Source organism: Coregonus lavaretus (genome assembly GCF_964263955.1).
Source record: "Coregonus lavaretus genome assembly, chromosome: 31".
NCBI classification, from domain to species: Eukaryota; Metazoa; Chordata; class Actinopteri; order Salmoniformes; family Salmonidae; genus Coregonus; species Coregonus lavaretus.
The window spans coordinates 25208271-25236203 of NC_140018.1; the positions used below are offsets into that span (position 1 = coordinate 25208271).

Here is a 27933-nt window from a genome sequence, read left to right on the forward strand (position 1 = left end):
AAAATTGAAAGAGGCAATCATGAGATGACACTGTCATTAGAAACACATAATATTCATAGGAAATGTTGCTTGGGAGCGGAAACAAGAAATAATAGCAATGATGGGTCATAATTGCATTTCACATCTGATCCTCTCTACCAAATGTCAGTCAGGGCCAGGAGTAATACATTTACATTTGGATTCATTATCAGCCAAGTTCATGGACTGTTTTGTGTCTGAGGGCACATGTTGATTTATTCAAGCAGTGTAATAACAATCTGGAACATAGCCCTGGTCTATCTGCAATCTGCACTGTGCCCTAGCTACAGTATGTTGGTTTATTCATGTGCATAAGCATTCATAATCTCATAAATCTGTGAGCTTGTTAGCTAAAATACGTTTATCCTTTGTTGGAGAGAAAAATAGCACCAAACGTCATGATAAATATTCATAACAAGGCAAAAATAGATGCATATACCAGCTTCAGCCTGACATTTCCAGAAGATACCAACAACTGGCTGCAGAGGTATTGGAGACAATTGACGCTCATACTGTTTTTCTACAGCTATCTGCCTTTTTAGGGTAAAATGAAATATTCCCCCTAAAACTAGTCATCTGTAAGTAACCAACCTAATCTAGAGTCCTCCATGGGAAAAGGCTATTCAATAACGGAGTATGTACTGAACACTTTCCTTAGCACCAAACAATGAATTAAGTGAAACCATATAGATAATCAGGAATCTGTGGTGATGCCTATTTCTAAATTCTGTTGAAAATATCTTTATGCTTTGCAGTAAATAATACATTTTTCATCTGCAATCCTGTTCGAGACAAAACACATCAAAGACAATGATCCCTTGACAAACATTCCAGCTTAGATTCTTAGTTTGAGGCGATTTAGAAGAATGGAGCACCGACACAATGATCAAACAGTTGTCAGATGATTTGTAGATATAATAACAAATACTAGAAAATAAAAGATTGTGTTGAACCATGCAAAAGGGAAATGTCTCTACTTTCACTGCATGAAAATAGAACAAGTGAATTATATTTCCATTCTTAGGGTGATAAATCTGACAAGGTGCAAATAGAAAAATATAGCACTGTGTGACAGGATGTGACAATTATTTGAGATTAGTGAGATGAATAAAATATGCATAATATTCTGGCACTGAACACTTCAACAAAGCAAAAGTGGCTTTAGTGTACACTGGAAGGAGAACTTGAGACAGAGGTAACACCTGGGACACAAGTAGACTTAACAGTAACACAAGAGGCAGCCTTAGTGTACTTCTCATTGTATTTATTAGTGAATCAATACAGGTGGAATAAAGGCTTCATCATTATTTAGCTTCAGAAATGGCAAGCTCTTTCCCATTTACATTATTTTGCATAATTCTGCACACAGCAGTCTCACCCACCGGTATGAGAAGGGAAAAAAAGCATATTTAAATAAATAACAGGAAAACATAAACCAACATTTTGTTCTCTTTAGGCTTCGGTAAAGCAAATTGAAATAGCATATTACGGTCAACATTATTTAAAGAGCACTAAGTATGCTCTTTGAGATGATCAGCAATGTACCTATTCAATTATATTTAACAATTGCTTTAAATTGCAGTACATAAATAAACAATTGTGAACAATTGTCCACATGAAGAAATACCCTTGTCCATATAGATAGCCTTTTATTTATTTTTTATTTGATTCAATCAACCAAACCCATTCCCTGGGTTTAGCACATTAAAGTAAACATACACTTGCCACTGCTTCAGAGGGCCTGAACAGTACTGATGAGGTGACTGTACAGTACAAAGGAGAGAGAAACCAGACCAAGATGACCCACGTTGGTCTTTATACAGGTACTGTATATGGCTATCCATAAAACATAACAGTTGGGGGCATTTACCATGGGGAAATTAAATGCAGGGCCTGGTGCATTGAATTATTACAGTAGGGTGCCCCTGTTGGTTTGGTGACAGAATAAAAATCCCTTTCTCGTGTCGGTTGAAATATACAGCCTTCTCCTGCAGCACCACCACCCCAGCAGCCAGACAGAAGTGACAAGGATCAAAAATCATGATGACTTTCTCATGAATGTATTTATTTCTCTGTGCCACTCACCTGGGGAATCACTGAGCCTCCATTCTCAGTTAGAATCTTTCTGACCTCTATGACATCGGCATCCCAGAGAGACTGGAACAGCTAAAGCCAATAATCTTCTATAATACCAGAGACCCTGTGCAGATGGGACTTTCTACATGAAACGTTGCTGATTGTGATGCACTAAAGGAAATCTGAAGGATGATAAACTATAGTCGAACAGCCTCATGGCACCACGCCAACACTAATATAAAAAAATGAAAATGACATTTCTTCAATGAGCCAATCATATTGGAGATTCTCAGTATGCAATATGGTTGTCTTAAAAAAAATTACTTGTGCAATTCAGTTTGCATGAGATACATCCTCTGGGAAGGACGGTTCTTTGTGCTTCACATCCTTTGTCTGTAGACCTCCTCCTAAGGGTAAAAAATAGTGGCCTCCCACCTTCGTTAGAGCTCATTACATGCAGATTCCTCCGCCGTCTTGAACATTAAGATGGAGTTGTAGATCTTAATGGCTGGACCCAGCTTGATGCTCATGATCTTCACCAAGTCAACCTGGGTCAACAGCAGGAAGGCTTCACCATCTATTTGCTGGACAAAAACATGGGAGGGAAGAGTTAGAGAAGTCTCACATTTTAAAATGGACACCATCAAAGCGCTTTCCTAATGACCATTTTTGCCTAAGGAATATGTTTCCACATTCACATAGCAGGCAGCTTAGAATTCACTTCAAAGCAAGGGTTTTTAAGGATTCTCCACCATGAGGGTGATGCAAATGTTCATGCCTCATTAGAGGGGGTGATATTCAGAGGTTGAGTCATATTCTACCTTTAACAACCTGTCGTAACATCAACCGCTATTACCGCTGACAGAAAGGCACAACATGAACATAATTTCATGAGAACCATGAGAAGAATTTCCTGTGTTTAATGACTTGGATAATCTGTAGAGATAGGCCTATTTGAGTGTGCGAATCAAAGTACACTTTTTTGCCTTAAACCACAGGCCTCTGGGACAATTAAGTTATTAAATGTTTTTGTTGTCAACAATTATTTTTATTGCGTCACAAAGGCAATACAATCAATAATATTTTTAAGATATTATCTGAAGATTAACACAATACACCAATTTATAGAAAATATTACCAAAGACTACCTATCCTCAATCCAAGTCTTTGTTTCTGGAGCTGAAAATACTCTGGTTTGATGGGAGAGGATGAAATGATGGGGGACATATGAGAGTGAATCAGGTGTCCACCAGCAGACTGTGTGACAGCTGTTTCTAGTGACAGCTGCTCTGTTTGCAGTCCTCAGTCAATCAATCAGTCAGTCAGTCAGGGACTAGTACTGCATGTCTTATTCATAACCACTTCCACCACTCAATTTAGCTCCAGAGAAATATTTGTCTTCAGTTGCCTTTATTAGCCATTGGAACAGCTGGGTAATCCTTTAGTCGTTAACAGTTCTATAAAGTGACTCCATTCATGGATGTCAATCAAGCTGCCAGCATATTCATTATTTTCCCCATTGACCCACTGCCTCAAGTAGAGAGGTTCATGGACACAGCAATTATCAATATGCCGACATGTATCTCTAAGGACTGTTAGTTGAACTACTGAACTCCTACAACCCTTACAACTCTATTACACTGCATGAATAAAAGTTGTCATTTAAAAGTTACATAACATCCATTGGTGCGTTTTGCAGAGGCACTTAAACTCTGAGGCAGACACAGATAAGGAGATCACACCATTATGAAGGATAATGTGAAGGTAATGCATCCGATGACAACAAAATGGGATCTGTGTGTGTGTGTGTGTGTCAGTGGAGGCTCCTTAGAGGAGGAAGGTAAGGACCATCCTCCTCAGTGAATTTCAGAAAAATAAAATAGTGAAATATTAAAAACGTTATCCTTTTTAGATAAAACTATACTAAATATATTTACGTCACCAAATAATTGATTAAAACGAACTGTTTTTCAATGAAGGTTTACAGTAGCCTCAACAGCACTCTGTAGGGTAGCAACATGGTGTAGCCGGAGGACAGCTAGTTTCCGTCCTCCTCTGGGTACATTGACTTCAATACAAAACCTAGGAGGCTCGTGGTTCTCACCCCCTTCCATAAGCCCTATTCGCACGGGACTAGTAATACTATAGGACGTCAGTTAAGTAATTATTACACCAGCATGTCCGTTTTTACAGTGGTTGATTCGGAAGGGATTAGTTTTACCAAACTGCCCCTGTAATTCTTTTTTTTCCTCATTCACAATTTACCATTATGACGGAAGCCTGGAGGCTCTTCTAAGCGTGACGATATTTCAAATGTCTAGGGATAGCCTAATATTGGGCTAATGGCCTTCAGTTCGGAGAAAGTCAAAATAATCATGCGTATCAATAAGAACCATGAACTGTAACCTATGCAGACATTTAATTACATGACGTACACTACACAACCAAAAATATGTGGACACCTGCTCGTCGAACATCTCATTCCAAAATCATGGGCATTTATATGGAGTTGGTGCCCCCTCTGCTGCTATAACAGCCTCCACACTTCTTGGAAAGCTTTCCACTACATGTTGGAACATTGCTGCGGTTACTTGCTTCCATTCAGCCACAAGAGCATTAGTGAGGTCGGGCACTGATGTTGGGCGATTAGGCCTGGCTCGCAGTCAGCGTTCCAATTCATCCCAAAGGTGCTCGATGGGGTTGAGGTCAGGGCTCTGTGCAGGCCAGTGAAGTTCTTCCAAACTGATCTCGACAAACCATTTCTGTATGGACCTTGCGTTGTCATGGGGGCATTGTCATACTGAAACAGGAAAGGGCCTTCCCCAAACAAAGTTGGGAGCACAGAATCGTCTAGAATGTAATTGTATGCTGTAGCGTTAAGATTTCCCTTCACTGGAACTAAGGGGCCTAGCCCAAACCATGAAAAACAGTCCCAGACCATTATTACTCCTCCACTTAACGTTACAATTGGCAATATGCATTCGGGCAGGTAGCGTTCTCCTGGCATCTGGCAAACCCAGATTCGTCCGTTGGACTGCCAGATGGCGAAGCGTGATTCATCACTCCAGAGAATGCATATCCACTGCTCCAGAGTCCAATGGCGACGAGCTTTACAGCACTCCAGCTGACTCTTGGCATTGCGCATGGTGATCTTAGTCTTGAGTGCGGCTGCTCAGCCATGGAAACCCATTTCATGAAACTCCCGACGAACAGTTATTGTGCTTACGTTGCTTCCAGAGACTGTTTGGAACTCGGTAGTGAGTGTTGCAACCGAGAACAGATTATTTTTACATGCTGCGCGCTTCAGCACTCGGCGGTCCCGTTCTGCGAGCTTGTGTGGCCTACCACTTTGCGGCTGAGCCGTTGTTGCTCCTAGACGTTTCCACTTCACAATAACAGCAATAACAGTTGACCGGGGAAGCTCTAGCAGGGCAGAAATTTGACGGACTGACTTGTTGGAAAGGTGGCATTCTATGACGGTACCACGTTGAAACTCACCGATCTCTTCAGTAAGGCCATTCTACTGCCAATGTTTGTCTATGGAGATTGCATGGCTGTGTGCTTTATACAACTGTCAGCAACGGGTGTGACTGAAATAGCTGATTCCACTAATTTGAAGGGGTGTTCACATACTTTTGTATTTATAGTGTATTTGGCAATTTATAAATTCATTGGCACAATATCATCCACTTCATCATTTAAAAGAGAAGTAGGGCACTAGGAAATGTGATATATGACAAAACAGATAATCTGTAGGCTACGTGCATAGCACTTTGATTTAAGCATCAATTTGTTCCCATGTTCTTCCCCAAACTGGGTGCAGGTAATATCCCTCAAAACACAGGGATGACGATTTGCACGGGATAGTGCACTTACGATGTAAACTTTCATTCATAGGCTAGGTTGTAGCAACCTCATGATGGGTATAGGGAAAATTCAAATATCATGTAGTGGCCTAAACCTATCGATGTTACATTGACCTGGGTGAATGGAATATGAATGAGAGTCATTCAATATGCTGTAATAGAGATTATGCCATGATTATTTAAAAGAAAATAGTCTCCACTCATCTTAAACAGCACCGACCACTACTGGCATGTGTGTCTGTATGTATCAGTGGTTAGCTGCATGTACTGTATTGAAACTGTACCTCATCTCTGAATGTGTGCACGTGTTCCTTACAGCCTGGAAGACCTTGGATGAACTCAATCACCTGTAACACATTGGACATCATGGTTAGTACAGTTATTCAAATGAACAGCAAAGTCACTGCACAGCAAGCAACATTGTAATGACAATGTAAATCATCCATTACCTCCTCCACTGTCCACGAAGCTACTTTGCTTGAAGTGATGCCAGCCACAGTGGGCAGTAGCTTGCTGTGCTGGTCCCAACAGAAAGGAGTGCTGCTAGGGGATGGCGAAGTGCATGGCATGAACACTGACTGGTGAAGGGCTTGTTGTAGTGTCAGCTCTACTGTAGGGAAGGGAAGGAAATAAACATACAAAAATCCTCAAATGAATTCACTTACTTTGAAAAAAGCAAGGAATTTGTTGCTGTGGTTACCTGAAGATAAACAGCTTGATACTAAAGTAATCACCATATTGCCCTCAAAGCTCATCACTAAGCTAAGGACCCTGGGACTAAATACCTTCCTCTACAACTGGATCCTGTACTTCCTGACAGGCCGCCCCCAGGTGGAAACGGTAGGTAATAACACATCTGCCACGCTGATCCTCAACACGGGGGCCCCTCAGGGGTGCGTGCTCAGTCCCCTCCTGTACTCCCTGTTCACCCATGACTGCATGGCCAGGCACAACTCCAACACCATCATTAAGTTTGCCGACGACACAACAGTGGTAGGCCTGATCACCGACAACGATGAGACAGCCTATAAGGAGGAGGACAGAGACCTGGCCGTGTGGTGCCAGGATAACAACCTCTCCCTCAACATGATCAAGACAAAGGAGATGATTGTGGACTACAGGAAAAAGAAGAGGACCAAGCACACCCCCATTCTCATCGACGGGGCTGTAGTGGAGCAGGTTGAGAGCTTCAAGTTCCTTGGTTTCCACATCACCAACAAACTATCATGGTCCAAACACACCAAGACAGTCGTGAAGAGGGCACGACAAAGCCTATTCCCCCTTAGGAGACTGAAAAGATTTGGCTTGGGTCCTCAGATCCTCAAAAAGTTCTACAGCTGCACCATCGAGAGCATCCTGACTGGTTGCATCACTGCCTGGTATGGCAACTGCTCGGCCTCCGACTGCAAGGCACTACAGAGGGTAGTGTGTACGGCTCAGTACATCACTGGGGCCAAGCTTCCTGCCATCCAGGACCTCTATACTAGGCGGTGTCAGAGGAAGGCCCTAAAAAATGTCAAAGACTCCAGCCACCCTAGTCATAGACTGTTCTCTCTGCTACCGCACGGCAAGCGGTACCGGAGTGCCAAGTCTAGGTCCAAAAGGCTTCTTAAGAGCTTCTACCCCCAAGCCATAAAGACTCCTGAACAGCTAATCAAATGGCTACCCGGACTATTTGCATTGTGCCCCCACCCACCCCATCTTTTACGCTGTTGCTACTCTCTGTTTATTATCTATGCATAGTGACTTTAACTCTACCTACATGTACATATTACCTAAATTACCTCGACTAACCTGTTCCCCGGCACATGGACTCCGTACCGGTACCCCCTGTATATAGCCTCGCTACTGTTATTTTACTGCTGCTCTTTCATTATTATTATTATTATTATTATTATTATTTATTTTTTACTTATCACTTATTTTTCTTAAAACTACATTGTTGGTTAAGGGCTTGTAAGTAAGCATTTCACTGTAAGGTCTACACCTGTTGTAATTTTATATTATTTCATCTGATGGAAGTATTTGGAAAGGTTAGAAGAAACAGAATGCAGATGCTTGCCGCTCACTCCTAACCATATAAGGAAGCTGCGCGAATCAGTCTAATCAGATAGTGAGTTAATGCTGACTGTTTCTTTGCTCCAGGCATAAACACAGCTTTGAGCATCTTCCAACGTTTATCTCCTGATAATTGGTCATGACAATTCAATTCAAGTGAAGTGAAAAATGGTGATGTCTTGAGAGTAATTGATGGAACACAAAGAAATTTTTCCTGGGGAGGAACACATCTAGAGAGATTAAGATTAAGATCACTTTACTGGTTAATTGCACACAAGGTCCAACCGAAATTTGACTTCCGCTTTTAACCCAACCCTTCCGAAAGACACAAATACAGTACCAGTCAAAAGTTTGAACACACCTACTCATTCAAGGTTTTTTATTTATTTTTACATCGTAGAATAATAGTGAAGACATCAAAACTATGAAATAACACATATGGAATCATGTAGTAACCAAAAAAGTGTTAAAGAAATCAAAACACATTTTATATTTTAGATTCTTCAAAGTAGCCACCCTTTGCCTTGATGACAGCTTTGCACTCTCTTGGCATTCTCTCAACCAGCTTCACCTGGAATGCTTTTCCAACAGTCTTGAAGGAGTTCCCACATATACTGAGCACTTGTTGCTTTTCCGTCACTCTGCAGTCCAACTCATCCCAAACCATCTCAATTGGGTTGAGGTCGGGTGACTGTGGAGGCCAGGTCATCTGATGCAGCACTCAATCACTCTCCTTCTTGGTCAAATAGCCCTTACACAGCCTGGAGGTGTGTTGGGTCATTGTCCTGTTGAAAAACAAATGATAGTGCCACTAAGCGCAAACCAGATTGGATGGCGTATTGCTGCAGAATGCTGTGGTAGCCATGCTGGTTAAGTGTGCTATGAATTCTAAATAAATCACAGACAGTGTTACCAACAAAGCACCGTTCACCTACTCTAATGTCCATTGCTTGTGTTTCTTGGTCCAAGCAAGTCTCTTCTTATTATTGGTGTCCTTTAGTAGTGGTTTCTTTGCAGCAATTCGACCATGAAGGCCTGATTCACGCAGTCTCCTCTGAACAGTTGATGTTTAGCTGTGTCTGTTACTTAAACTCTGTGAAGCATTTATTTGGGCTGAAATTTCTGAGGCTGGTAACTCTAATGAACTTATCCTCTGCAGCAGAGGTAACTCTGGGTCTTCCTTTCCTGTGGCGGTCCTCATGAGTGCCAGTTTCATCATAGCGATGGATGGTTTTTGCGACTGCACTTGAAGAAACCTTTAAAGTTCTTGAAATGATCCGGATTGACTGACCTTCATGTCTTAAAGTAATGATGGACTGTCGTTTCTCTTTGCTTATTTGAGCTGTTCTTGCCATAATATGGACTTGGTTTTTTACCAAATAGGGCTATCTTCTGTATACCACCCCTACCTTGTCACAACACAACTGATTGGCTCAAACGCATTAAGAAGTAAAGAAATTCCACAAATTAACTTTTAAGAAGGCACACCTGTTAATTTAAATGCATTCCAGGTGACTACCTCATGAAGCTGGTTGAGAGAATGCCAAGCGTGTGCAAAGCTGTCATCAAGGCAAAGGGTGGCTACTTTGAAGAATCTCAAATAGATTTTATTTATTTATTTGTTAACACTTTTATGGTTACTACATGATTCCATATGTGTTATTTCATAGTTTTGATGTCTTCACTATTATTCTACAATGTAGAAAATAGTAAAAATAAAGAAAAACCCTTGAATGAGTAGGTGTGTCCAAACTCCTCACTGGTCCTGTACATACATCGTTTTTTTTTTAATGTAGGAACTAATATACTGTAGCAAGAGAGGGAAGCAATTACAGTCAGGACCAATTAGAGAGGTTTCGGCCAATAGCAAAGGTCACAGTCACAGACTCATGGGTCATAATTCTTTAGTATACATTTAATGAGGTGACAGTTGTGACACAGCAACTTCATGCAACTTTACTTTGGATGACGGAGAAACAGTTGTTCGCTTATGAACAAACACCCCAAGGACATTAATATTCACGTTTCAGAGAAATGGGGGAGTATTTTCTGGAAGAGTCTTCACTCGCCATTCTGCTGAGTAAATACCTGGGAGGCACTGGGTGTTACTCCTGCATATGCATGTTAGAGAATGATCACTACTCATTAAATCTAGAATATATATACTGTGTGTGTGTATATATACAGTTGAAGTCACCTTAGCCAAAATATTTGAAACAGTTGGAAGTTTGGGATACGTTTAGAAAACCTTTTGCAACCCACTGAACATGCTCTTGATTTTACTACAGGCTATGGCAATGTTTTTTGTAGTTGCAGTCCACCCAATTGAAAAGTGCACATTCTATCCATAACATTTGTTCTAGGCTATCAGCATGTACAGTTGAAGTCGGAAGTTTACATACACCTTAGCCAAATACATTTAAACTAAGTTTTCACAATTCCTGAAATTTAATCCTAGTAAAAAATCCCTGTCTTAGGTCAGTTAGGATCACCACTTTATTTTAAGAATGTGAAATGTCAGAATAATAGTAGAGAGAATGTTTTATTTCTTTAATCACATTCCCAGTGGGTCAGAAGTTTACATACACTCAATTAGTATTTGGTAGCATTGCCTTTAAATTGTTTAACTTGGGTCAAATGTTTCGGGTAGCCTTCCACAAGCTTCCCACAATAAGGTGGGTGAATTTTGGCCCATTCCTCCTGACAGAGCTGGTGTAACTGAGTCAGGTTTGCAGGCCTCCTTGCTCGCACACGCTTTTTCAGTTCTGCCCACACATTTTCTATAGGATTGAGGTCAGGGCTTTGTGATGGCCACTCCAATACCTTGACTTTGTTATCCTTAAGCCATTTTGCCACAACTTTGGAAGTATGCTTGGGGTCATTGTCCATTTGGAAGACCCATTTGTGACCAAGCTTTAACTTCCTGACTGATGTCTTGAGATGTTGCTTCAATATATCCACATAATTTTCCTTCCTCATGATGCCATCTATGTTGTGAAATGCACCAGTCCCTCCTGCAGCAAAGCACCCCCACAGCATGATGCTGCCACCCCCGTGCTTCACGGTTGGGATGGTGTTCTTTGGCTTGCAAGCATTCCCCTTTTTCCTCCAAACATAACGATGGTCATTATGGCCAAACAGTTCTATTTTTGTTTCATCAGACCATAGGACATTTCTCCAAAAAGTACGATCTTTGTCCCCATGTGCAATTGCAAACCGTATTCTGGCTTTTTTATGACGGTTTTTGAGCAGAGGCTCCTTCCTTGCTGAGCGGCCTTTCAGGTTATGTCGATATAGGCTTTGTTTTATTGTGGATATAGATACTTTTGTACCTGTTTCCTCCAGCATCTTCACAAGGTCCTTTGCTGTTGTTCTGGGAGTGATTTGCACTTTTTGCACCAAAGTACGTTCATCTCTAGGAAACAGAACGCGTCTCCTTCTGAGCGGTATGACGGCTGCGTGGTCCCATGGTGTTTATACTTGCGTACTATTGTTTGTATAGATGAATGTGGTACCTTCAGGCATTTGGAAATTGCTCCCAAGGATGTACCAGACTTGTGGAGGTCTATAGTGTTTTTTCCTGAGGTCTTGGCCGATTTCTTTTGATTTTCCCATGATGTCAAGCAAAGAGGCATTGAGTTTGAAGGTAGGCCTTGAAATACATCCACAGGTACACCTCCAATTGACTCAAATAATCTGACATATGGAATTGTTTTAAGATGGTCATACTATGGATCATTTCGCTATTTGATTTGGAATTTTCTGACCCCTTTATGTATCAAAAATATATATAAAAAAATTATTTAATTAAATATTAATTTTCACCTAAAGCCCATAGAAACGCACTGAATAACACATTCATAAATGGCAAAAAGGAGAGCCCAAAAATGAATCGTAAGACACACGGTTTTGAAGTGTCTGTCCTTAATCTAGGAGATATAAAAAAAAGTAGCATTTTTATTTTATTTGTACACATATTTAACCCCTTTTTTGGGGCAGGCACAAAACTACCTTCATACTTCCATTCGTTTTTTTGAACCGGTACCAGCTACCTTCAGACCAGTCCCGTGACACTTGTGGGGGTCGTAGAGCAAAACGGAGAACATTGTGTTCGTGAGAGTCACCCCTTTCCATAGAGTGGTCATAATGGTTTGTACGTCAAACCGTTCAGACGCTACAGACGTTTACGTGAGAAGACTGATTTTCGGGATATCATGATTGGACAAACACCGCTCTAGCTCTGCCACTTTTCATCGCAGATGTGGAAGTGTGGCACTGGCGGATGCAGTGGATTGTTATGTAATTTAGGTTCACGCACCGGTGTGTCAATCAACTCTAGGGATTCTAATCGCAAACCCCTTTGAAATCAGATCTAAAATCTCTCATGACCATATTATGATTCTACTGCGTTGATGAAGCAATTGCCTACTTCACTTCATCTATTTATCTCCAGTAGAGTGATCAGACTCACTCATCATCACATTTAGCTTTAATAATACAATGATCAATGTTAATATGAATGCATTTTTTTAATTATCAAAATTATCAGGTCAGGACTTAAAACCAAAATCGTGCATTATGTTTGATTACAATAAAATCTATTTTGTAAGTTGTTGATTTGTCCATATTTATCTGCTCCATGCGGCACCACTGAATATGCTAGGCATTAGAATGAAAATAAGAACTGAAGACATGAATAGAATAATGAGCATTTGTTGCTGTATAGGATGCATAGGTCTAGGAATAATCACATGAAAGGGACCCATATAAAATGACACAGAGAGAGATGGAGCTTTGAAAACTTCTTACTGAAGGTGATCAAAGACAAAGTGTCTTTACTGTCCAAGGCAGATATATAGACTAATTAACCCAGCATCATCATTTACGGAGCTAGAGGAGGGAGACAGTCATTCAATGTCACCCGGAAACATATACAGTGGGGAGAACATGTATTTGATACACTGCCGATTTTGCAGGTTTTCCTACTTACAAAGCATGTAGAGGTCTGTAATTTTTATCATAGGTACACTTCAACTGTGAGAGACGAAATCTAAAACAAAAATCTTTTGTAAAATTTTAAAGTAATTAATTTGCATTTTATTGCATGACTTAAGTATTTGATCACTTACCAACCAGTAAGAATTCCGGCTCTCACAGACCTGTTAGTTTTTCTTTAAGAAGCCCTCCTGTTCTCCACTCATTACCTGTATTAACTGCACCTGTTTGAACAAAATTGTAGACCTGCACAAGGCTGGGATGGGCTACAGGACAATAGGCAAGCAGCTTGGTGAGAAGGCAACAACTGTTGGCGCAATTATTAGAAAATGGAAGAAGTTCAAAATGATGGTCAATCACCCTCGGTCTGGGGCTCCATGCAAGATCTCACCTCGTGGGGCATCAATGATCATGAGGAAGGTGAGGGATCAGCCCAGAACTACATGGCAGGACCTGGTCAATGACCTGAAAAGAGCTGGGACCACAGTCTCAAAGAAAACCATTAGTAACACACTACGCCGTCATGGATTAAAATCCTGCAGCGCACGCAAGGTCCCCCTGCTCAAGCCAGCGCATGTCCAGGCCCGTCTGAAGTTTGCCAATGACCATCTGGATGATCCAGAGGAGGAATGGGAGAAGGTCATGTGGTCTGATGAGACAAAAATAGAGCTTTTTGGTCTAAACTCCACTCGCCATGTTTGGAGGAAGAAGAAGGATGAGTACAACCCCAAGAACACCATCCCAACCGTGAAGCATGGAGGTGGAAACATCATTCTTTGGGGATGCTATTCTGCAAAGGGGACAGGACGACTGCACCGTATTGAGAGGAGGATGGATGGGACCATGTATCCCGAGATCTTGGCCAACAACCTCCTTCCCTCAGTAAGAGCATTGAAGATGGGTCGTGGCTGGGTCTTCCAGCATGACAACGACCCGAAACACACAGCCAGGGCAACTAAGGAGTGGCTCCGTAAGAAGCATCTCAAGGTCCTGGAGTGGCCTAGCCAGTCTCCAGACCTGAACCCAATAGAAAACCTTTGGAGGGAGCTGAAAGTCCGTATTGCCGACATCCCCGAAACCTGAAGGATCTGGAGAAGGTCTGTATGGAGGAGTGGGCCAAAATCCCTGCTGCAGTGTGTGCAAACCTGGTCAAGACCTACAGGAAACGTATGATCACTGTAATTACAAACAAAGGTTTCTGTACCAAATATTAAGTTCTGCTTTTCTGATGTATCAAATACTTATGTCATGCAATAAAATGCAGATTAATTACTTAGAAATCATACAATGTGATTTTCTGGATTTTTGTTTTAGATTCCGTCTCTCACAGTTGAAGTGTACCTATGATAAAAATTACAGACCTCTACATGCTTTGTAAGTAGGAAAACCTGCAAAATCGGCAGTGTATCAAATACATGCTGTTTACAGTTACTACACACAGAGTAGTGGCAGACACCCCAACGGTCAGAAAGGTCAGTGCCGTTTGATGTCTGTTTCAGGAAAACATCTTCTGTCTGTCTCTGTATTCAAATAATATTCCCCTCCAGTTTGCTGCTTGCTGCTGGTTCACTCTCATGACTGGCTATGTAGTCTTCTATCCCTTCAGAGGAGTGAGAACTCAGAGCCTTGGATGTTCTGACACTGGAACATCACACAAAGAACCCTGAATCCACAGTCCTGTACTGTAGAAGGAGGGAGTCATTCATATTGCTTTAAGGTTTTCCCTATTGTTTTTAGATTAGGTTTAAACTACACTGTAAAGACAGTTTTGGTATGCAGTGCTGTTTGGTTTCATTTGGAGAGGATGGGAATATTAGAATTCTCAATAAATGAACTGAAACCAAAGGAGCTAGGCTTAAATGACGACAAACAAGAAATTAAAATAATTTCAGCGTGTGCCAAAGACATGAACATCCACATAATAACACTGTGTGAAACTGTTTTGAGAGCGTGTGCCTAGCTCTGGCAAGACACAGAATAAGGGGAGAGACATCCCAAGAGGTGAAGACATTCAGCATAGTAAAAGACAGAGGGAGAGATGGATCTACATTACTGATTCATACTGTGAAGGAAGGCACTGGGTAATGACTGGGAGTCAATAGATCAGACTGTACCAGGAATCGACACTGTGCATTGATGCTCTTAAATTATTTGAATGATAGGAAGAATAGGATGTTGTTCAGAGACAGTACAGTACCTTTGGTTTCCATTATGCATGACACCTCACTGTTTATCCCCTCCTCCACCGGCTCCTCTACCTTCCTCTGCTTGCATGGCCGCCCAACCCTGGGAGAGAGGAGGGGGTCAATAGAGACACACAGACAGGGCAGGAACTGGGATCACACAATTTGAAAACAAAACTTTTCACGACATATTGAGTCACTACTTCATTGATTATCACTGTACATTCCAAGATGTTCAAATACTAGCCGTCACTACTACTGGACTTCCTGACAGGCCGCCCCCAGGTGGTAAGGGTAGGTAACAACACATCTGCCACACTGATCCTCAACACGGGGGCCCCTCAGGGGTGCGTGCTCAGTCCCCTCCTGTACTCCCTGTTCACCCATGACTGCATGGCCAGGCACGACTCCAACACCATCATTAAGTTTGCTGACGACACAACAGTGGTAGGCCTGATCACCGACAACGATGAGACAGCCTATAAGGAGGAGGTCAGAGACCTGGCCGTGTGGTGCCAGGATAACAACCTCTCCCTCAACGTGACCAAGACAAAGGAAATGATTGTGGACTACAGGGAAAAAAAAGAGGACTGAGCACGCCCCCATTCTCATCGACGGGGCTGTAGTGGAACAGGTTGAGAGCTTCAAGTTCCTTGGTGTCCACATCACCAACGAACTATCATGGTCCAAACACACCAAGACAGTCGTGAAGAGGGCACGACAAAGCCTATTCCCCCTCAGGAGACTGAAAAGATTTGGCATGGGTCCTCAGATCCTCAAAAAATTATACAGCTGTACCATCGAGAGCATCCTGACTGGTTGCATCACCGCCTGGTATGGCAACTGCTTGGCCTCCGACCGTAAGGCACTACAGAGGGTAGTACGTACGGCCCAGTACATCACTGGGGCCAAGCTTCCTGCCATCCAGGACCTCTATACCAGGCGGTGTCAGAGGAAGGCCCTCAAAATTGTCAAAGACTCCAGCCACCCTAGTCATAGACTGTTCTCTCTGCTACCGCACGGCAAGCGGTACCGGAGTGCCAAGTCTAGGTCCAAAAGACTTCTCAACAGCTTCTACCCCCAAGCCATAAGACTCTTGAACAGCTAATCATGGCTACCCGGACTATTTGCACTGCCCCCCCACCCCATCTTTTTACGCTGCTGCTACTCTGTTAATTATTTATGCATAGTCACTTTAACTCTACCCACATGTACATATTACTTCAACTACCTCAACTAGCCGGTGCCCCCGCACATTGACTCTGCACCGGTACCCCCCTGTATATATATATATAGCCTCCTTACTGTTATTTTATTTTACTTCTGCTCTTTTTTTCTCAACACTTTTTTGTTGTTGTTTTATTTTACTTTTTTATTAAAAATAAATGCACTGTTGGTTAAGGGCTGTAAGTAAGCATTTCACTGTAATGTCTGCACCTGTTGTATTCGGCGCATGTGGCCAATATAATTTGATTTGATTTGATTTGAAAATGCAATGTAGCTTGTAATCACTTTTAAATCATACTCAATCAACATGCTGCTCTGATTTAGTCTTGATAATTCCTAAATAACAGGGTGATGACTTGAGTTTCTCTCTAAATTAAACTTAGCTAAGGCATTATGTCTCCTCTCTTCTCCATGTAAAAAATAAAATAAAAAAGGTAAGCCAGTTGAGAACAAGTTCTCATTTACAACTGCGACCTGGCCAAGATAAAGCAAAGCAGTGCGATAAAAACAACAACAACACAGAGTTACATATGGAATAAACAAAACGTACAGTCAATAACACAATATAAAATATATATACAGTGTGTGCAAATGTAGAAAGTTACGGAGGTAAGGCAATAAATAGGCCATAGTGCAAAAAAATTACAATTTAGTATTAACACTGGAGTGATAGATGTGCAGAAGATGATACTGGGGTGCAAATGAGCAAAATAAATAACAATGTAAATATCAATATGGGGATGAGGTAGTTGGGTGGGCTAATTACAGATGGGCTGTGTACAGGTGCAGTGATCAGTAAGCTGCTCTGACAACTGATGCTTAAAGTTAGTGAGGGAGATAAGTGTCTCCAGCGTCAGAGATTTTTGCAGTTCGTTCCAGTCATTTGCAACAGAGAACTGGAAGGAATGGCGGCCAAAGGAGGTGTTGGCTTTGGGGATGACCAGTGAGATATACCTGCTGGAACGCATACTACGGGTGGGTGTTACTATGGTGACTAATGATCTAAGATAAGGCAGGGATTTGCCTAGAAGTGATTTATAGATGACCTGGAGCCAGTGGGTTTGGCGACGAATATGTAGTGAGGGCCAGCCAACGAGAGCGTACAGGTCACAATGGTGGGTAGTATATGGGGCTTTGGTGACAAAACGGATGGCACTGTGATAGACTACATCCAATTTGCTGAGTAGAGTGTTGGAAGCTATTTTGTAAACGACATCGCCGAAGTCAAGGATCGGTAGGATAGTCAGTTTTACGAGGGCATGTTTAGCAGCATGAGTGAAGGAGGCTTTGTTTAGCGAAATAGGAAGCCGTTTCTAGATTTAACTTTGGATTGGAGATGCTTAATGTGAGTCTGGAAGGAGAGTTTACGGTCTAACCAGACACCTAGGTATTTGTAGTTGTCCATATATTCTAAGTCAGACCCGCCGAGAGTAGTGATTCTAGTCGGGCAGGTGGGTGCAAGCAGCGTTCGATTGAAGAGCATGCATTTAGTTTTACTAGCATTTAAGAGCAGTTGGAGGCTACGGAAGGAGTGTTGTATGGCATTGAAGCTCGTTTGGGGGTTTGTTAACACAGTGTCCAGTGAAGGGCCAGATGTATACAAAATGGTGTCGTCTGCGTAGAGGTGGATCTGAGAGTCACCAGTCCCCCATATAGACTGCCAGAGGTCCAGACAACAGGCCGTCCGATTTGACACATTGAACTCTATCTGAGAAGTAATTGGTGAACCAGGCGAGGCAGTCATTTGAGAAACCAAGGCTATTTAGTCTGCCAATAAGAATGCGGTGATTGACAGAGTCAAAAGCCTTGGCCAGGTCGATGAAGACGGCTGCACAGTACTGTCTTTTATCGATTGTTGTTATTATATCGTTTAGGACCTTGAGCGTGGCTGAGGTGCACCCATGACCAGCTCGGAAACCAGATTGCATAGCGGAGAAGGTACGGTGGGATTCGAAATGGTCGGTGATCTGTTTGTTAACTTGCCTTTCAAATACTTTCGAAAGGCAGGGAAGAATGGATATAGGTCTGTAACAGTTTGGATCTAGAGTGTCACCCCCTTTGAAGAGGGGGATGACCGCGGCAGCTTTCCAATCTCTGGGTATCTCAGACGATACGAAAGAGATGTTGAACAGGCTAGTAATAGGGGTTGCGACAATTTCGGAGGCTAATTTTAGAAAGAAAGGGTCCAGATTGTCTAGCCCTTTTTGTAGGGGTCCAGATTTAGCAGCTCTTTCAGGACATCAGCTATCTGAATTTGGGTGAAGGAGAAGTGTGTGTGTGTGTGTGTGTGGGGGGGGGGGGGGGGGCAGGCATGGGCAAGTTGCAGCGGAGAGATAGTATGTATGCAGAAATAGTTGTGTGCATTGGACTGAAAGAAGGTCCAAACTGAATAAAATAGAGAAAACTTAGTGCCAGTCCCTGGACAACCAATTAATCTATGCAAATAAGGTTTAACATTTAAAGAATTGAAGTGATGTCTGGTGAGTTTCACAAATGTTAACCTATACAAATCAAGCTGCCCACATATTCCATCAGTTATCTGAAATGCCAACACATCTCTGGGGACATGAATGTGGAGTAGAACTTTATAGTAAAATGGGATTGAGTGCATATTAGTGTAAATACCTGCTCATAATGACATTTAATTGTTTGAAAAAATAAATAAAAAGAGAAACAGCATTATGTCATACATGACTCATTTAAATCTGATGAAAACAGTGCATGATGGTTTTGGTAGTGTATGCTTGAGGTGAGACTTCTACTAGTATGCCTTACATAAACACAATGAAAGGAAGGTACAGTGCCTTGCAAAAGTATTCATACCCCTTGGCGTATTTCCTATTTTGTTGCATTACAACCTGTAATATTTGGATTTCATGTAATGGACATACACAAAATAGTCCAAATTGGTGAATTGAAATGAAAACAATTATTATTTCAAAAAATTCAAATAAATAAATAATGGAAAAGTGGTGGTGCATATGTATTCACCCCCTTTGCTATGAAGCCCCTAAACAAGATCTGGTGCAACCAATTACCTTCAGAAGTCACATAATTAGTTAAATAAAGTCCACCTTCGTGCAATCTAAGTGTCACATGATCTGTCACATGATCTCAGTATATATACACCTGTTCTGAAAGGCCCCAGAGTCTGCAACACCACTAAGCAAGGGGCACCACCAAGCAAGTTGCACCTTGAAATCAAGGAGCTCTCCAAACAGGTCAGGGACAAAGTTGTGGAGAAGTACAGATCAGGGTTGGGTTATAAAAAAATATCAGAAACTTTGAACATCCCACGGAGCACCATTAAATCCATTATTAAAAATGGAAAGAATATGGCACCACAACAAACATGCCAAGAGAGGGCCGCCCACCAAAACTTACGGACCAGTCAAGGAGGGCATTAATCAGAGAGGCAACAAAGAGACCAAAGATAACCCTGAAAGAGCTGCAAAGATCCACAGCGGAGATTGGAGCATCTGTCCGTAGGACCACTTTAAAAAAACCATTGCTTAAAGAAATGAATAAGCAAACACGTTTGGTGTTCGCCAAAAGGCATGTGGGAGACTCCCCAAACATATGGAAGAAGGTACTCTGGTCAGATGAGACTAGAATTGAGCTTTTTGGACATCAAGGAAAACGCTATGTCTGGCGCAAACCCAATACCTCTCATCACCCCGAGAACACCATCACCACAGTGAAGCATGGTGGCAGCATCATGCTGTGGGGATGTTTTTCATCGGCAGGGACTGGGAAACTGGTCAGAATGAAGGAATGATGGATGGCGCTAAATACAGGGAAATTCTTGAGGGAAACCTGTTTCAGTCTTTTCCAGAGATTTGAGACCTTCCAGCAGGACAATGACCCTAAGCATACTGCTAAAGCAACACTTGAGTGGATTAAGGGAAAACATTTAAATGTCTTGGAATGGCCTAGTCAAAGCCCAGACCTCAATCCAATTGAGAATATGTGGTATGACTTACAGATTGTTGTACACCAGTGGAAGCCATCCAACTTGAAGGAGCTGGAGCAGTTTTGCGTTGAAGAATGGGCAAAAAATCCCAGTGCCAAGCTTATAGAGACATACCCCAAGAGACTTGCAGCTGTAATTGCTGCAAAAGGTGGCTCTACAAATTATTGACTTTGAGGGGGGGTGAATAGTTATGCACGCTCAAGTTCTGTTTTTTTTGTCTTGTTTCTTGTTTGTTTCACAATAAAAAATATTTTGCATCTTCAAAGTGGTAGGCAAGTTGTGTAAATCAAATGATACAAACCCCCCAAAAACCCATTTTAATTCCAGGTTGTAAGGCAACAAAATGCCATGGGGGGTGAATACTTTCGCAAGCCACTGTAATTGTAGGGCAGGCATTAACCTCGTCCCCGGGAGAGAGAGCTGGCTGGTGGACAAGATTAGGCAGGCATTAGTCAGATGACAGTTTGACAAAGCTCAGGGAAGCTGCTGTAGAGAGACTTGGTAATTACAGCAATCTTCAATTATACTCCTCTGACTGTGGCTCTCTCTGTGTGGTAATAAATGGGGTGCTAAGTCCAGAAAAAAAACATTTTTTAAAAATCACCTTAATTGCGTGTTGGTCACTTGAAGGATGTTAATAAAAAGGGCAACACCCCACGCCAAATTCGGACTAAGGAAATCAGCATTCACAAAACATAAGAAATGAATCTAGTCACAACCTGTCTGATGAAAAGCACATCAGGTTAGGGTTGTCACGGTGACCGTATTACCACCACACCGGCAGTCACGAGTCATGTCTGCAGTCAAATTCCCTGTGACTCTTGGTCACAGTAATCCCATCTAAAACTGAGCAAATTAATGGCGCTGATGGGTAGCCTACTAAACTTGCTAACGTCCCTTGCTAATGGCCTGGTACTCAGCACTCTATTGTCCCTCTAATCACTTTCTACACACTTAATGACTGAATTTGAATAATCTGAACGATGAGGACAAATTGTGATGGGAGTTAAAGCTCCTGTTCCGAAATAGCCCCGGACCCAATATGCATACAGTGAGGAAAAAAGTATTTGATCCCCTGCTGATTTTGTACGTTTGCCCACTGACAGAGACATGATCAGTCTATAATTTTAATGGTAGGTTTATTTGAACAGTGAGAGACAGAATAACAACAAAAAAATCCAGAAAAACGCATGTCAAAAATGTTATAAATTGATTTGCATTTTAATGAGGGAAATAAGTATTTGACCCCTCTGCAAAACATTACTTAGTACTTGGTTATTCTTCCACGGAACAGTAATAATGTTTCACTGGGTCCTTGACAAGCTGTTTAATCAACCGGAGAAATGTAATTTGATACATTCTTCAAGTCCAGAGAGATGTTAAGAAATGGTGGATGGTGTGAGAGTGTGATTTGAAGGAGTCAGGCGCAGGAGGGTAAATCACAGAATACAGAGTTTATTCCATAGTACACAGTTATGCTGGATAGCGTCAACAGCACAGGGCGTAATACAGGCGCACTGGAACACAATACAGGCACACGGGGAGAAATAACCCTGGCAATACAAAGTACGGATAGCTCAACCGAGCTACACTTATCTTCACATAAAACAATCACTCACAAGGACAAGGGGGCAGAGGGAACACTTATACAGTGAGGGAAAAAGTATTTGATCCCTTGCTGATTTTGCCCACTGACAAAGACATGATCAGTCTATAATTTTAATGGTAGGTTTATTTGAACAGTGAGAGACAGAATAACAACAAAAAAATCCAGAAATAAACGCATGTCAAAAATGTAATAAATATATTTGCATTTTAATGAGGGAAATAAGTATTTGACCCCTCTGCAAAACATGACTTAGTACTTGGTGGCAAAACCCTTGTTGGCAATCACAGAGGTCAGACGTTTCTTGTAGTTGGCCACCAGGTTTGCACACATCTCAGGTGGGATTTTGTCCCACTCCTCTTTGTAGATCTTCTCCAAGTCATTAAGGTTTCGAGGCTGACATTTGGCAACTCGAACCTTCAGCTCCCTCCACAGATTTTCTATGGGATTAAGGTCTGAAGACTGGCTAGGCCACTCCAGGACCTTAATGTGCTTCTTCTTGAGCAACTCCTTTGTTGCCTTGGCCGTGTGTTTTGGGTCATTGTCATGCTGGAATACCCATCCACGACCCATTTTCAATGCCCTGGCTGAGGGAAGGAGGTTCTCACCCAAGATTTGACGGTACATGGCCCCGTCCATCGTCCCTTTGATGCGGTGAAGTTGTCCTGTCCCCTTAGCAGAAAAACACCCCCAAAGCATAATGTTTCCACCTCCATGTTTGACGGTGGGGATGGTGTTCTTGGGGTCATAGGCAGCATTCCTCCTCCTCCAAACACGGCGAGTTGAGTTGATGCCAAAGAGCTCGATTTTGGTCTCATCTGACCACAACACTTTCACCCAGTTCTCCTCTGAATCATTCAGATGTTCATTGGCAAACTTCAGACGGGCCTGTATATGTGCTTTCTTGAGCAGGGTGAACTTGCGGGCGCTGCAGGATTTCAGTCCTTCACGGCGTAGTGTGTTACCAATTGTTTTCTTGGTGACTATGGTCCCAGCTGCCTTGAGATCATTGACAAGATCCTCCCGTGTAGTTCTGGGCTGATTCCTCACCGTTCTCATGATCATTGCAACTCCACGAGGTGAGATCTTGCATGGAGCCCCAGGCCGAGGGAGATTGACAGTTATTTTGTGTTTCTTCCATTTGCGAATAATCGCACCAACTGTTGTCACCTTCTCACCAAGCTGCTTGGCGATGGTCTTGTAGCCCATTCCAGCCTTGTGTCGGTCTACAATCTTGTCCCTGACATCCTTGGAGAGCTCTTTGGTCTTGGCCATGGTGGAGAGTTTGGAATCTGATTGATTGATTGCTTCTGTGGACAGGTGTCTTTTATACAGGTAACAAACTGAGATTAGGAGCACTCCCTTTAAGAGTGTGCTCCTAATCTCAGTTTGTTACCTGTATAAAAGACACCTGGGAGCCAGAAATCTTTCTAATTGAGAGGGGGTCAAATACTTATTTCCCTCATTAAAATGCAAATCAATTTATAACATTTTTGACATGCACTTTTCTGGATTTTCTTGTTGTTATTCTGTCTCTCACTGTTCAAATAACAATTATAGACTGATCATTTCTTTGTCAGTGGGCAGAGAGAGAGAGAGAGAGAGAGAGAGAGAGAGAGAGAGAGAGAGAGAGAGAGAGAGAGAGAGAGAGAGAGAGAGAGAGAGAGAGAGAGAGAGAGAGAGAGAGAGAGAGAGAGAGAGAGAGAGAGAGAGAGAGAGAGAGAGAGAGAGAGAGAGAGAGAGAGAGAGAGAGAGAGAGAGAGAGAGAGAGAGAGAGAGAGAGAGAGAGAGAGAGAGAGAGAGAGAGAGAGAGAGAGAGAGAGAGAGAGAGAGAGACAGACTCAGACTCAGACTCAGACTCAGACTCAGACTCAGACTCAGACTCAGACTCAGACTCAGACTCAGACTGTAGGCTATTAGGAAGTGGAGGCCGTGCGGTGTGAATGTTTGAATAAGACACAGGAGGCTCGGAGTACCAGAGCAGCCACGGAGGGAGAAACGGCAACCACTTATCTCGCGCTAGACTAACTTCTTGCTAGTTATTTATCGTCCCATCCGATCACATAGTACCTGTCTTGACTGCGTCAAACTGAGAGAAGCTAGCTAACTAGGCTAATTGAGGCTAACCATAACGTTACTGCGCTTCTTACCATCCTACAGTTACCTACACATAACAACAACTCCATTCAGATTATAGCCTAAATAGCAGCCTACCTGTTGGCTTTTGGTTGTTGTAGCCTTTCATTCTCATTTCACTTTTAATTTTGTCATTTTAATTCCAACTTCCATTGATTAGATATCCCCTGACTTGCTTGCCACACAAGCAGAGCAGCAATGCAATTGTCTCTCTCTCTCTGCAGGAATTGCAAGGATCAGAGCGCATGCCTTTTTTTGCAACTTTTTCCAAATCATCAATATAGAGTCGCATCATGCAGCCCATATGTTTTGATTTCTAAGACATTCCCAGGTTTATAGGCCTATAACAACTAAATAAAGAATGGTTCTAATTGTGATGGCATAGGCTATATCACATTTATTAATTTGACTTTTTTAAATGTAGATGTTCCAAAGGCGCGCATCAGCAGCTTGTACGAGTGGAAGCCCAGAGATGCTCAACATGTTTATGTTAATTAACAGTCAATTACCGTGAGACCGGCAGTCATTTGCATGACAATTACCGTCGGACAACATTTTGTGACTGCCACAGCCCTACATCAGGTCCTCACAATCCTATCAGTCTAACACTGGACCAGCAGGCAGTAATGACACAGTCACACACCACCCGACCACCAGATTGAATACAGCCATTCCAGAGAGAGCAGGGCTATTCACGTGTATTGTAAGGGCCACTCACCTCCTTTTTGGCTCTGTGCCGGCAGGTTTCTTGATTGGCCGCTCCATGGCACTCGCCACCGCGCTGCCAGCCTTTTCGCCCCTGCAAGTCTTGTCCAGGTGATTTGGGTTGGCGATTAAGTGCTTGCTAAGAAATTGGCAGAGAGATAAATGTTTTTAATGTTGTGCAGCACATCCATATTATGAGAGCCATGGCTGGCGGGGAACTGTTACACATGTGAGTCACTTCAGACAGAAATAGATGAGAGCTGTTCGCACTTTTTCTGGTGTTAAGCCACTAAAATGCTTGAAGGAATTTGGAAATTAAGTTATATTGCAAAATTCAAAGCTACACGATGATAGTCTCAGCCAAACTCTACATTCTAATACGCCTACACTGGAATCATATATTCCCCCCCCCCCCTTCAATATCAGTCTCAGACTGTCTGAGAATATATTGTAGTTAGAGCAATGTTTTGGTTACTGATTGTTCCTTACTCTGCAGTGAGAGCTGGAGCTGGGTTGATATCTGGGTTGGGTTCTGCCCGTCGGGGTCGGCCCAGTCCTCCTGATCCTGGCATCTCACCACTCAGACGGTCTGGCAGCACTGAGTCCTTGTTGATGTTGATGTCAGAGTATGGGCATCCCACCGCACTGCAAATCAGAACACGTACATTATTCCAAATGACTGATTTAAGGAAAAAGGACTTAAGTGTAAAAATAACTTCATAATAGGACTTAATTACAACTTAATAAGGTGTTATAGGTCTCCTGAGTGGCGCAGTGGTCTAAGGCACTGCATCGCAGTGCTAACTGTGCCACTAGAGATCCTGGTTCGAATCCAGGCTCTGTCGCAGCCGGCCGCGACCGGGAGACTCATGGGCGGCGCACAATTGGCCCAGCGTCGTCCAGGGTAGGGGAGGCAATGGCCGGCAGGGATGTAGCTCAGTTGATAGAGCATGGCGTTTGCAACGCCAGGGTTGTGGGTTCGATTCCCACGGGGGGCCAGTATAAAAATAAATTTAAAAAAATGTATTCACTAACTGTAAGTCGCTCTGGATAAGAGCGTCTGCTAAATGACTAAAATGTAAATGTAAAATGTTAATAACAAAACAGGATATGAATTCACACATCAGTGATCTTGGGGACAGAATCAAAAGCTAATATAAGCAAAGCAGAAGAGATAGATATATATTTTAAGGCAGCTCACTCACACTGAGTGTATGTCACAAACGCTCTTCCCTGTCTAATCGGGCAAACATTGATGTTGGCATAAAACAGTTTACACAGTTCCTAGTCCTACTCAATAGTCACTACAGCCAACCTAAAGAGTTCTGAGTCGCTGGGGTTGAAGTAATTCATTCCAATGGCAGTGTGCAGACTGAGGCTTCTTCATTTACAACGCCTTATCATCGTCCACCTGTGTAATGTGCTACTTCTCATTACCTTAGGGGGAAACATACTTTAACTCCACTAAAAAGGAAATGGGATGGGTCTATATAAACAACATATTTGCATTGAAATGGTTGAGTAAGCCTCGCTGTCACACTGCGACCACTCTGACTGACGAGAGGCGAGAAAGAGATCGCGTTTCTCTCTTTCTCCTCTAATCCCTCTCTAATTTTTCCTGGCCACTGGCACACATTTTTTGCATAATGAGGGCTCTTTCCGATTATTTCTGTCCGTAGCTAGCTGTCATACTACCGGTTTAACATTCCAGGTTTGGCAACAAACACTGATAAAGCACCTCTCATTCCATAGATACATTTTAATAAGATACATTCTGTACTCAGACTCCAAGTTAATCAGCTTACATTACAGATACTGAACCAAGGGACTGTGTCCTCATTAAAAAGTGACTCTACTGCAGTATGCATGACCTCCGGTAACTCCATAATACAGCACCGCAACGTCGGGATAAAGAACTAGAGTCATTTTGCCTTTTCTGCAAATATTATTTTGCTCACATTAGTAGATCTACAGCTGGAGGGGTACATGCTGTAAGAAAGCCAGGTGATACAGATGTGGATGTATGGAGAACGGAGACGCGGTTTCTCAGGAGAAAAGGGAAAGAATTGTGATGAATACTGATGGGAGAGAGTGACACTCGTGCTTACACGGCTGTGCTTCTAGCTCCACACAGCCAATTATACAGGCTCTACACAGCCTCACCCCAGGGGCATTCAGGTACGTGTGGACCATGTACAATACCTACCTACAGTTGAAGTCGGATGTTTACATACACCTTAGCCAAATACATTTAAACTCAGTTTCACAATTCCTGACATTTAATCCTAGTAAAAATTCCCTGTCTTAGGTCAGTTAGGATCACCACTTTATTTTAAGAATGTGAAATGTCAGAATAATAGTAGAGAGAATTATTTATTTCAGCTTTTATTTTTTCATCACATTCCCAGTGGGTCAGAAGTTTACATACACACAATTAGTATTTGGTAGCATTGCCTTTAAATTGTTTAACTTGGGTCAAACGTTTCGGGTAGCCTTCCACAAGCTTCCCACAATAAGTTGGGTGAATTTTGGCCCATTCCTCCTGACAGAGCTGGTGTAACTGAGTCAGGTTTGTAGGCCTCCTTGCTCGCACACGCTTTTTCAGTTCTGCCCACACATTTTCTATAGGATTGAGGTCAGGGCTTTGTGATGGTCACTCCAATACCTTGACTTTGTTGTCCTTAAGCCATTTTGCCACAACTTTGGAAGTATGCTTGGGGTCATTGTCCATTTGGAAGACCCATTTGCGACCAAGCTTTAACTTCCTGACTGATGTCTTGAGATGTTGCTTCAATATATCCACATAATTTTCCTTCCTCATGATGGCATCTATTTTGTGCACAAGTGCACCAGTCCCTCCTGCAGCAAAGCACCCCCACAGCACGATGCTGCCACCCCCGTGCTTCACGGTTGGGATGGTGTTCTTCGGCTTGCAAGCGTCCCCCTTTTTCCTCCAAACATAATGATGGTCATTATGGCCAAACAGTTCTATTTTTGTTTCATCAGACCAGAGGACATTTCTCCAAAAAGTACGACGATCTTTGTCCCCATGTGCAGTTGCAAACCGTAGTCTGGCTTTTTTGTGGCAGT

General features: G+C 42.5%; 1 protein-coding gene across 2 annotated transcripts in view; it reads right to left on the reverse strand.

Moving 5' to 3' along the window:
* Positions 1–1265: 1265 nt before the first annotated feature.
* The window catches only part of l3mbtl3 (L3MBTL histone methyl-lysine binding protein 3), a 45966-nt gene continuing 19298 nt past the window's right edge, over positions 1266–27933 (reverse strand). Inside the window, exons 17-22 of one of the 2 annotated variants that reach the window (XM_084148795.1) lie at positions 25333–25488; positions 24857–24982; positions 15211–15299; positions 6410–6567; positions 6245–6307; positions 1266–2678 (exon numbers count right to left, since the gene is read on the reverse strand). In XM_084148795.1, the coding sequence (XP_084004921.1) occupies positions 2535–2678; positions 6245–6307; positions 6410–6567; positions 15211–15299; positions 24857–24982; positions 25333–25488 (736 nt within the window). In that variant the 3' untranslated portion in view covers positions 1266–2534. Of the gene's footprint in view, positions 2679–6244; positions 6308–6409; positions 6571–15210; positions 15300–24856; positions 24983–25332; positions 25489–27933 lie in introns of both variants that reach the window. The other variant, XM_084148794.1, reaches the window with a different exon arrangement.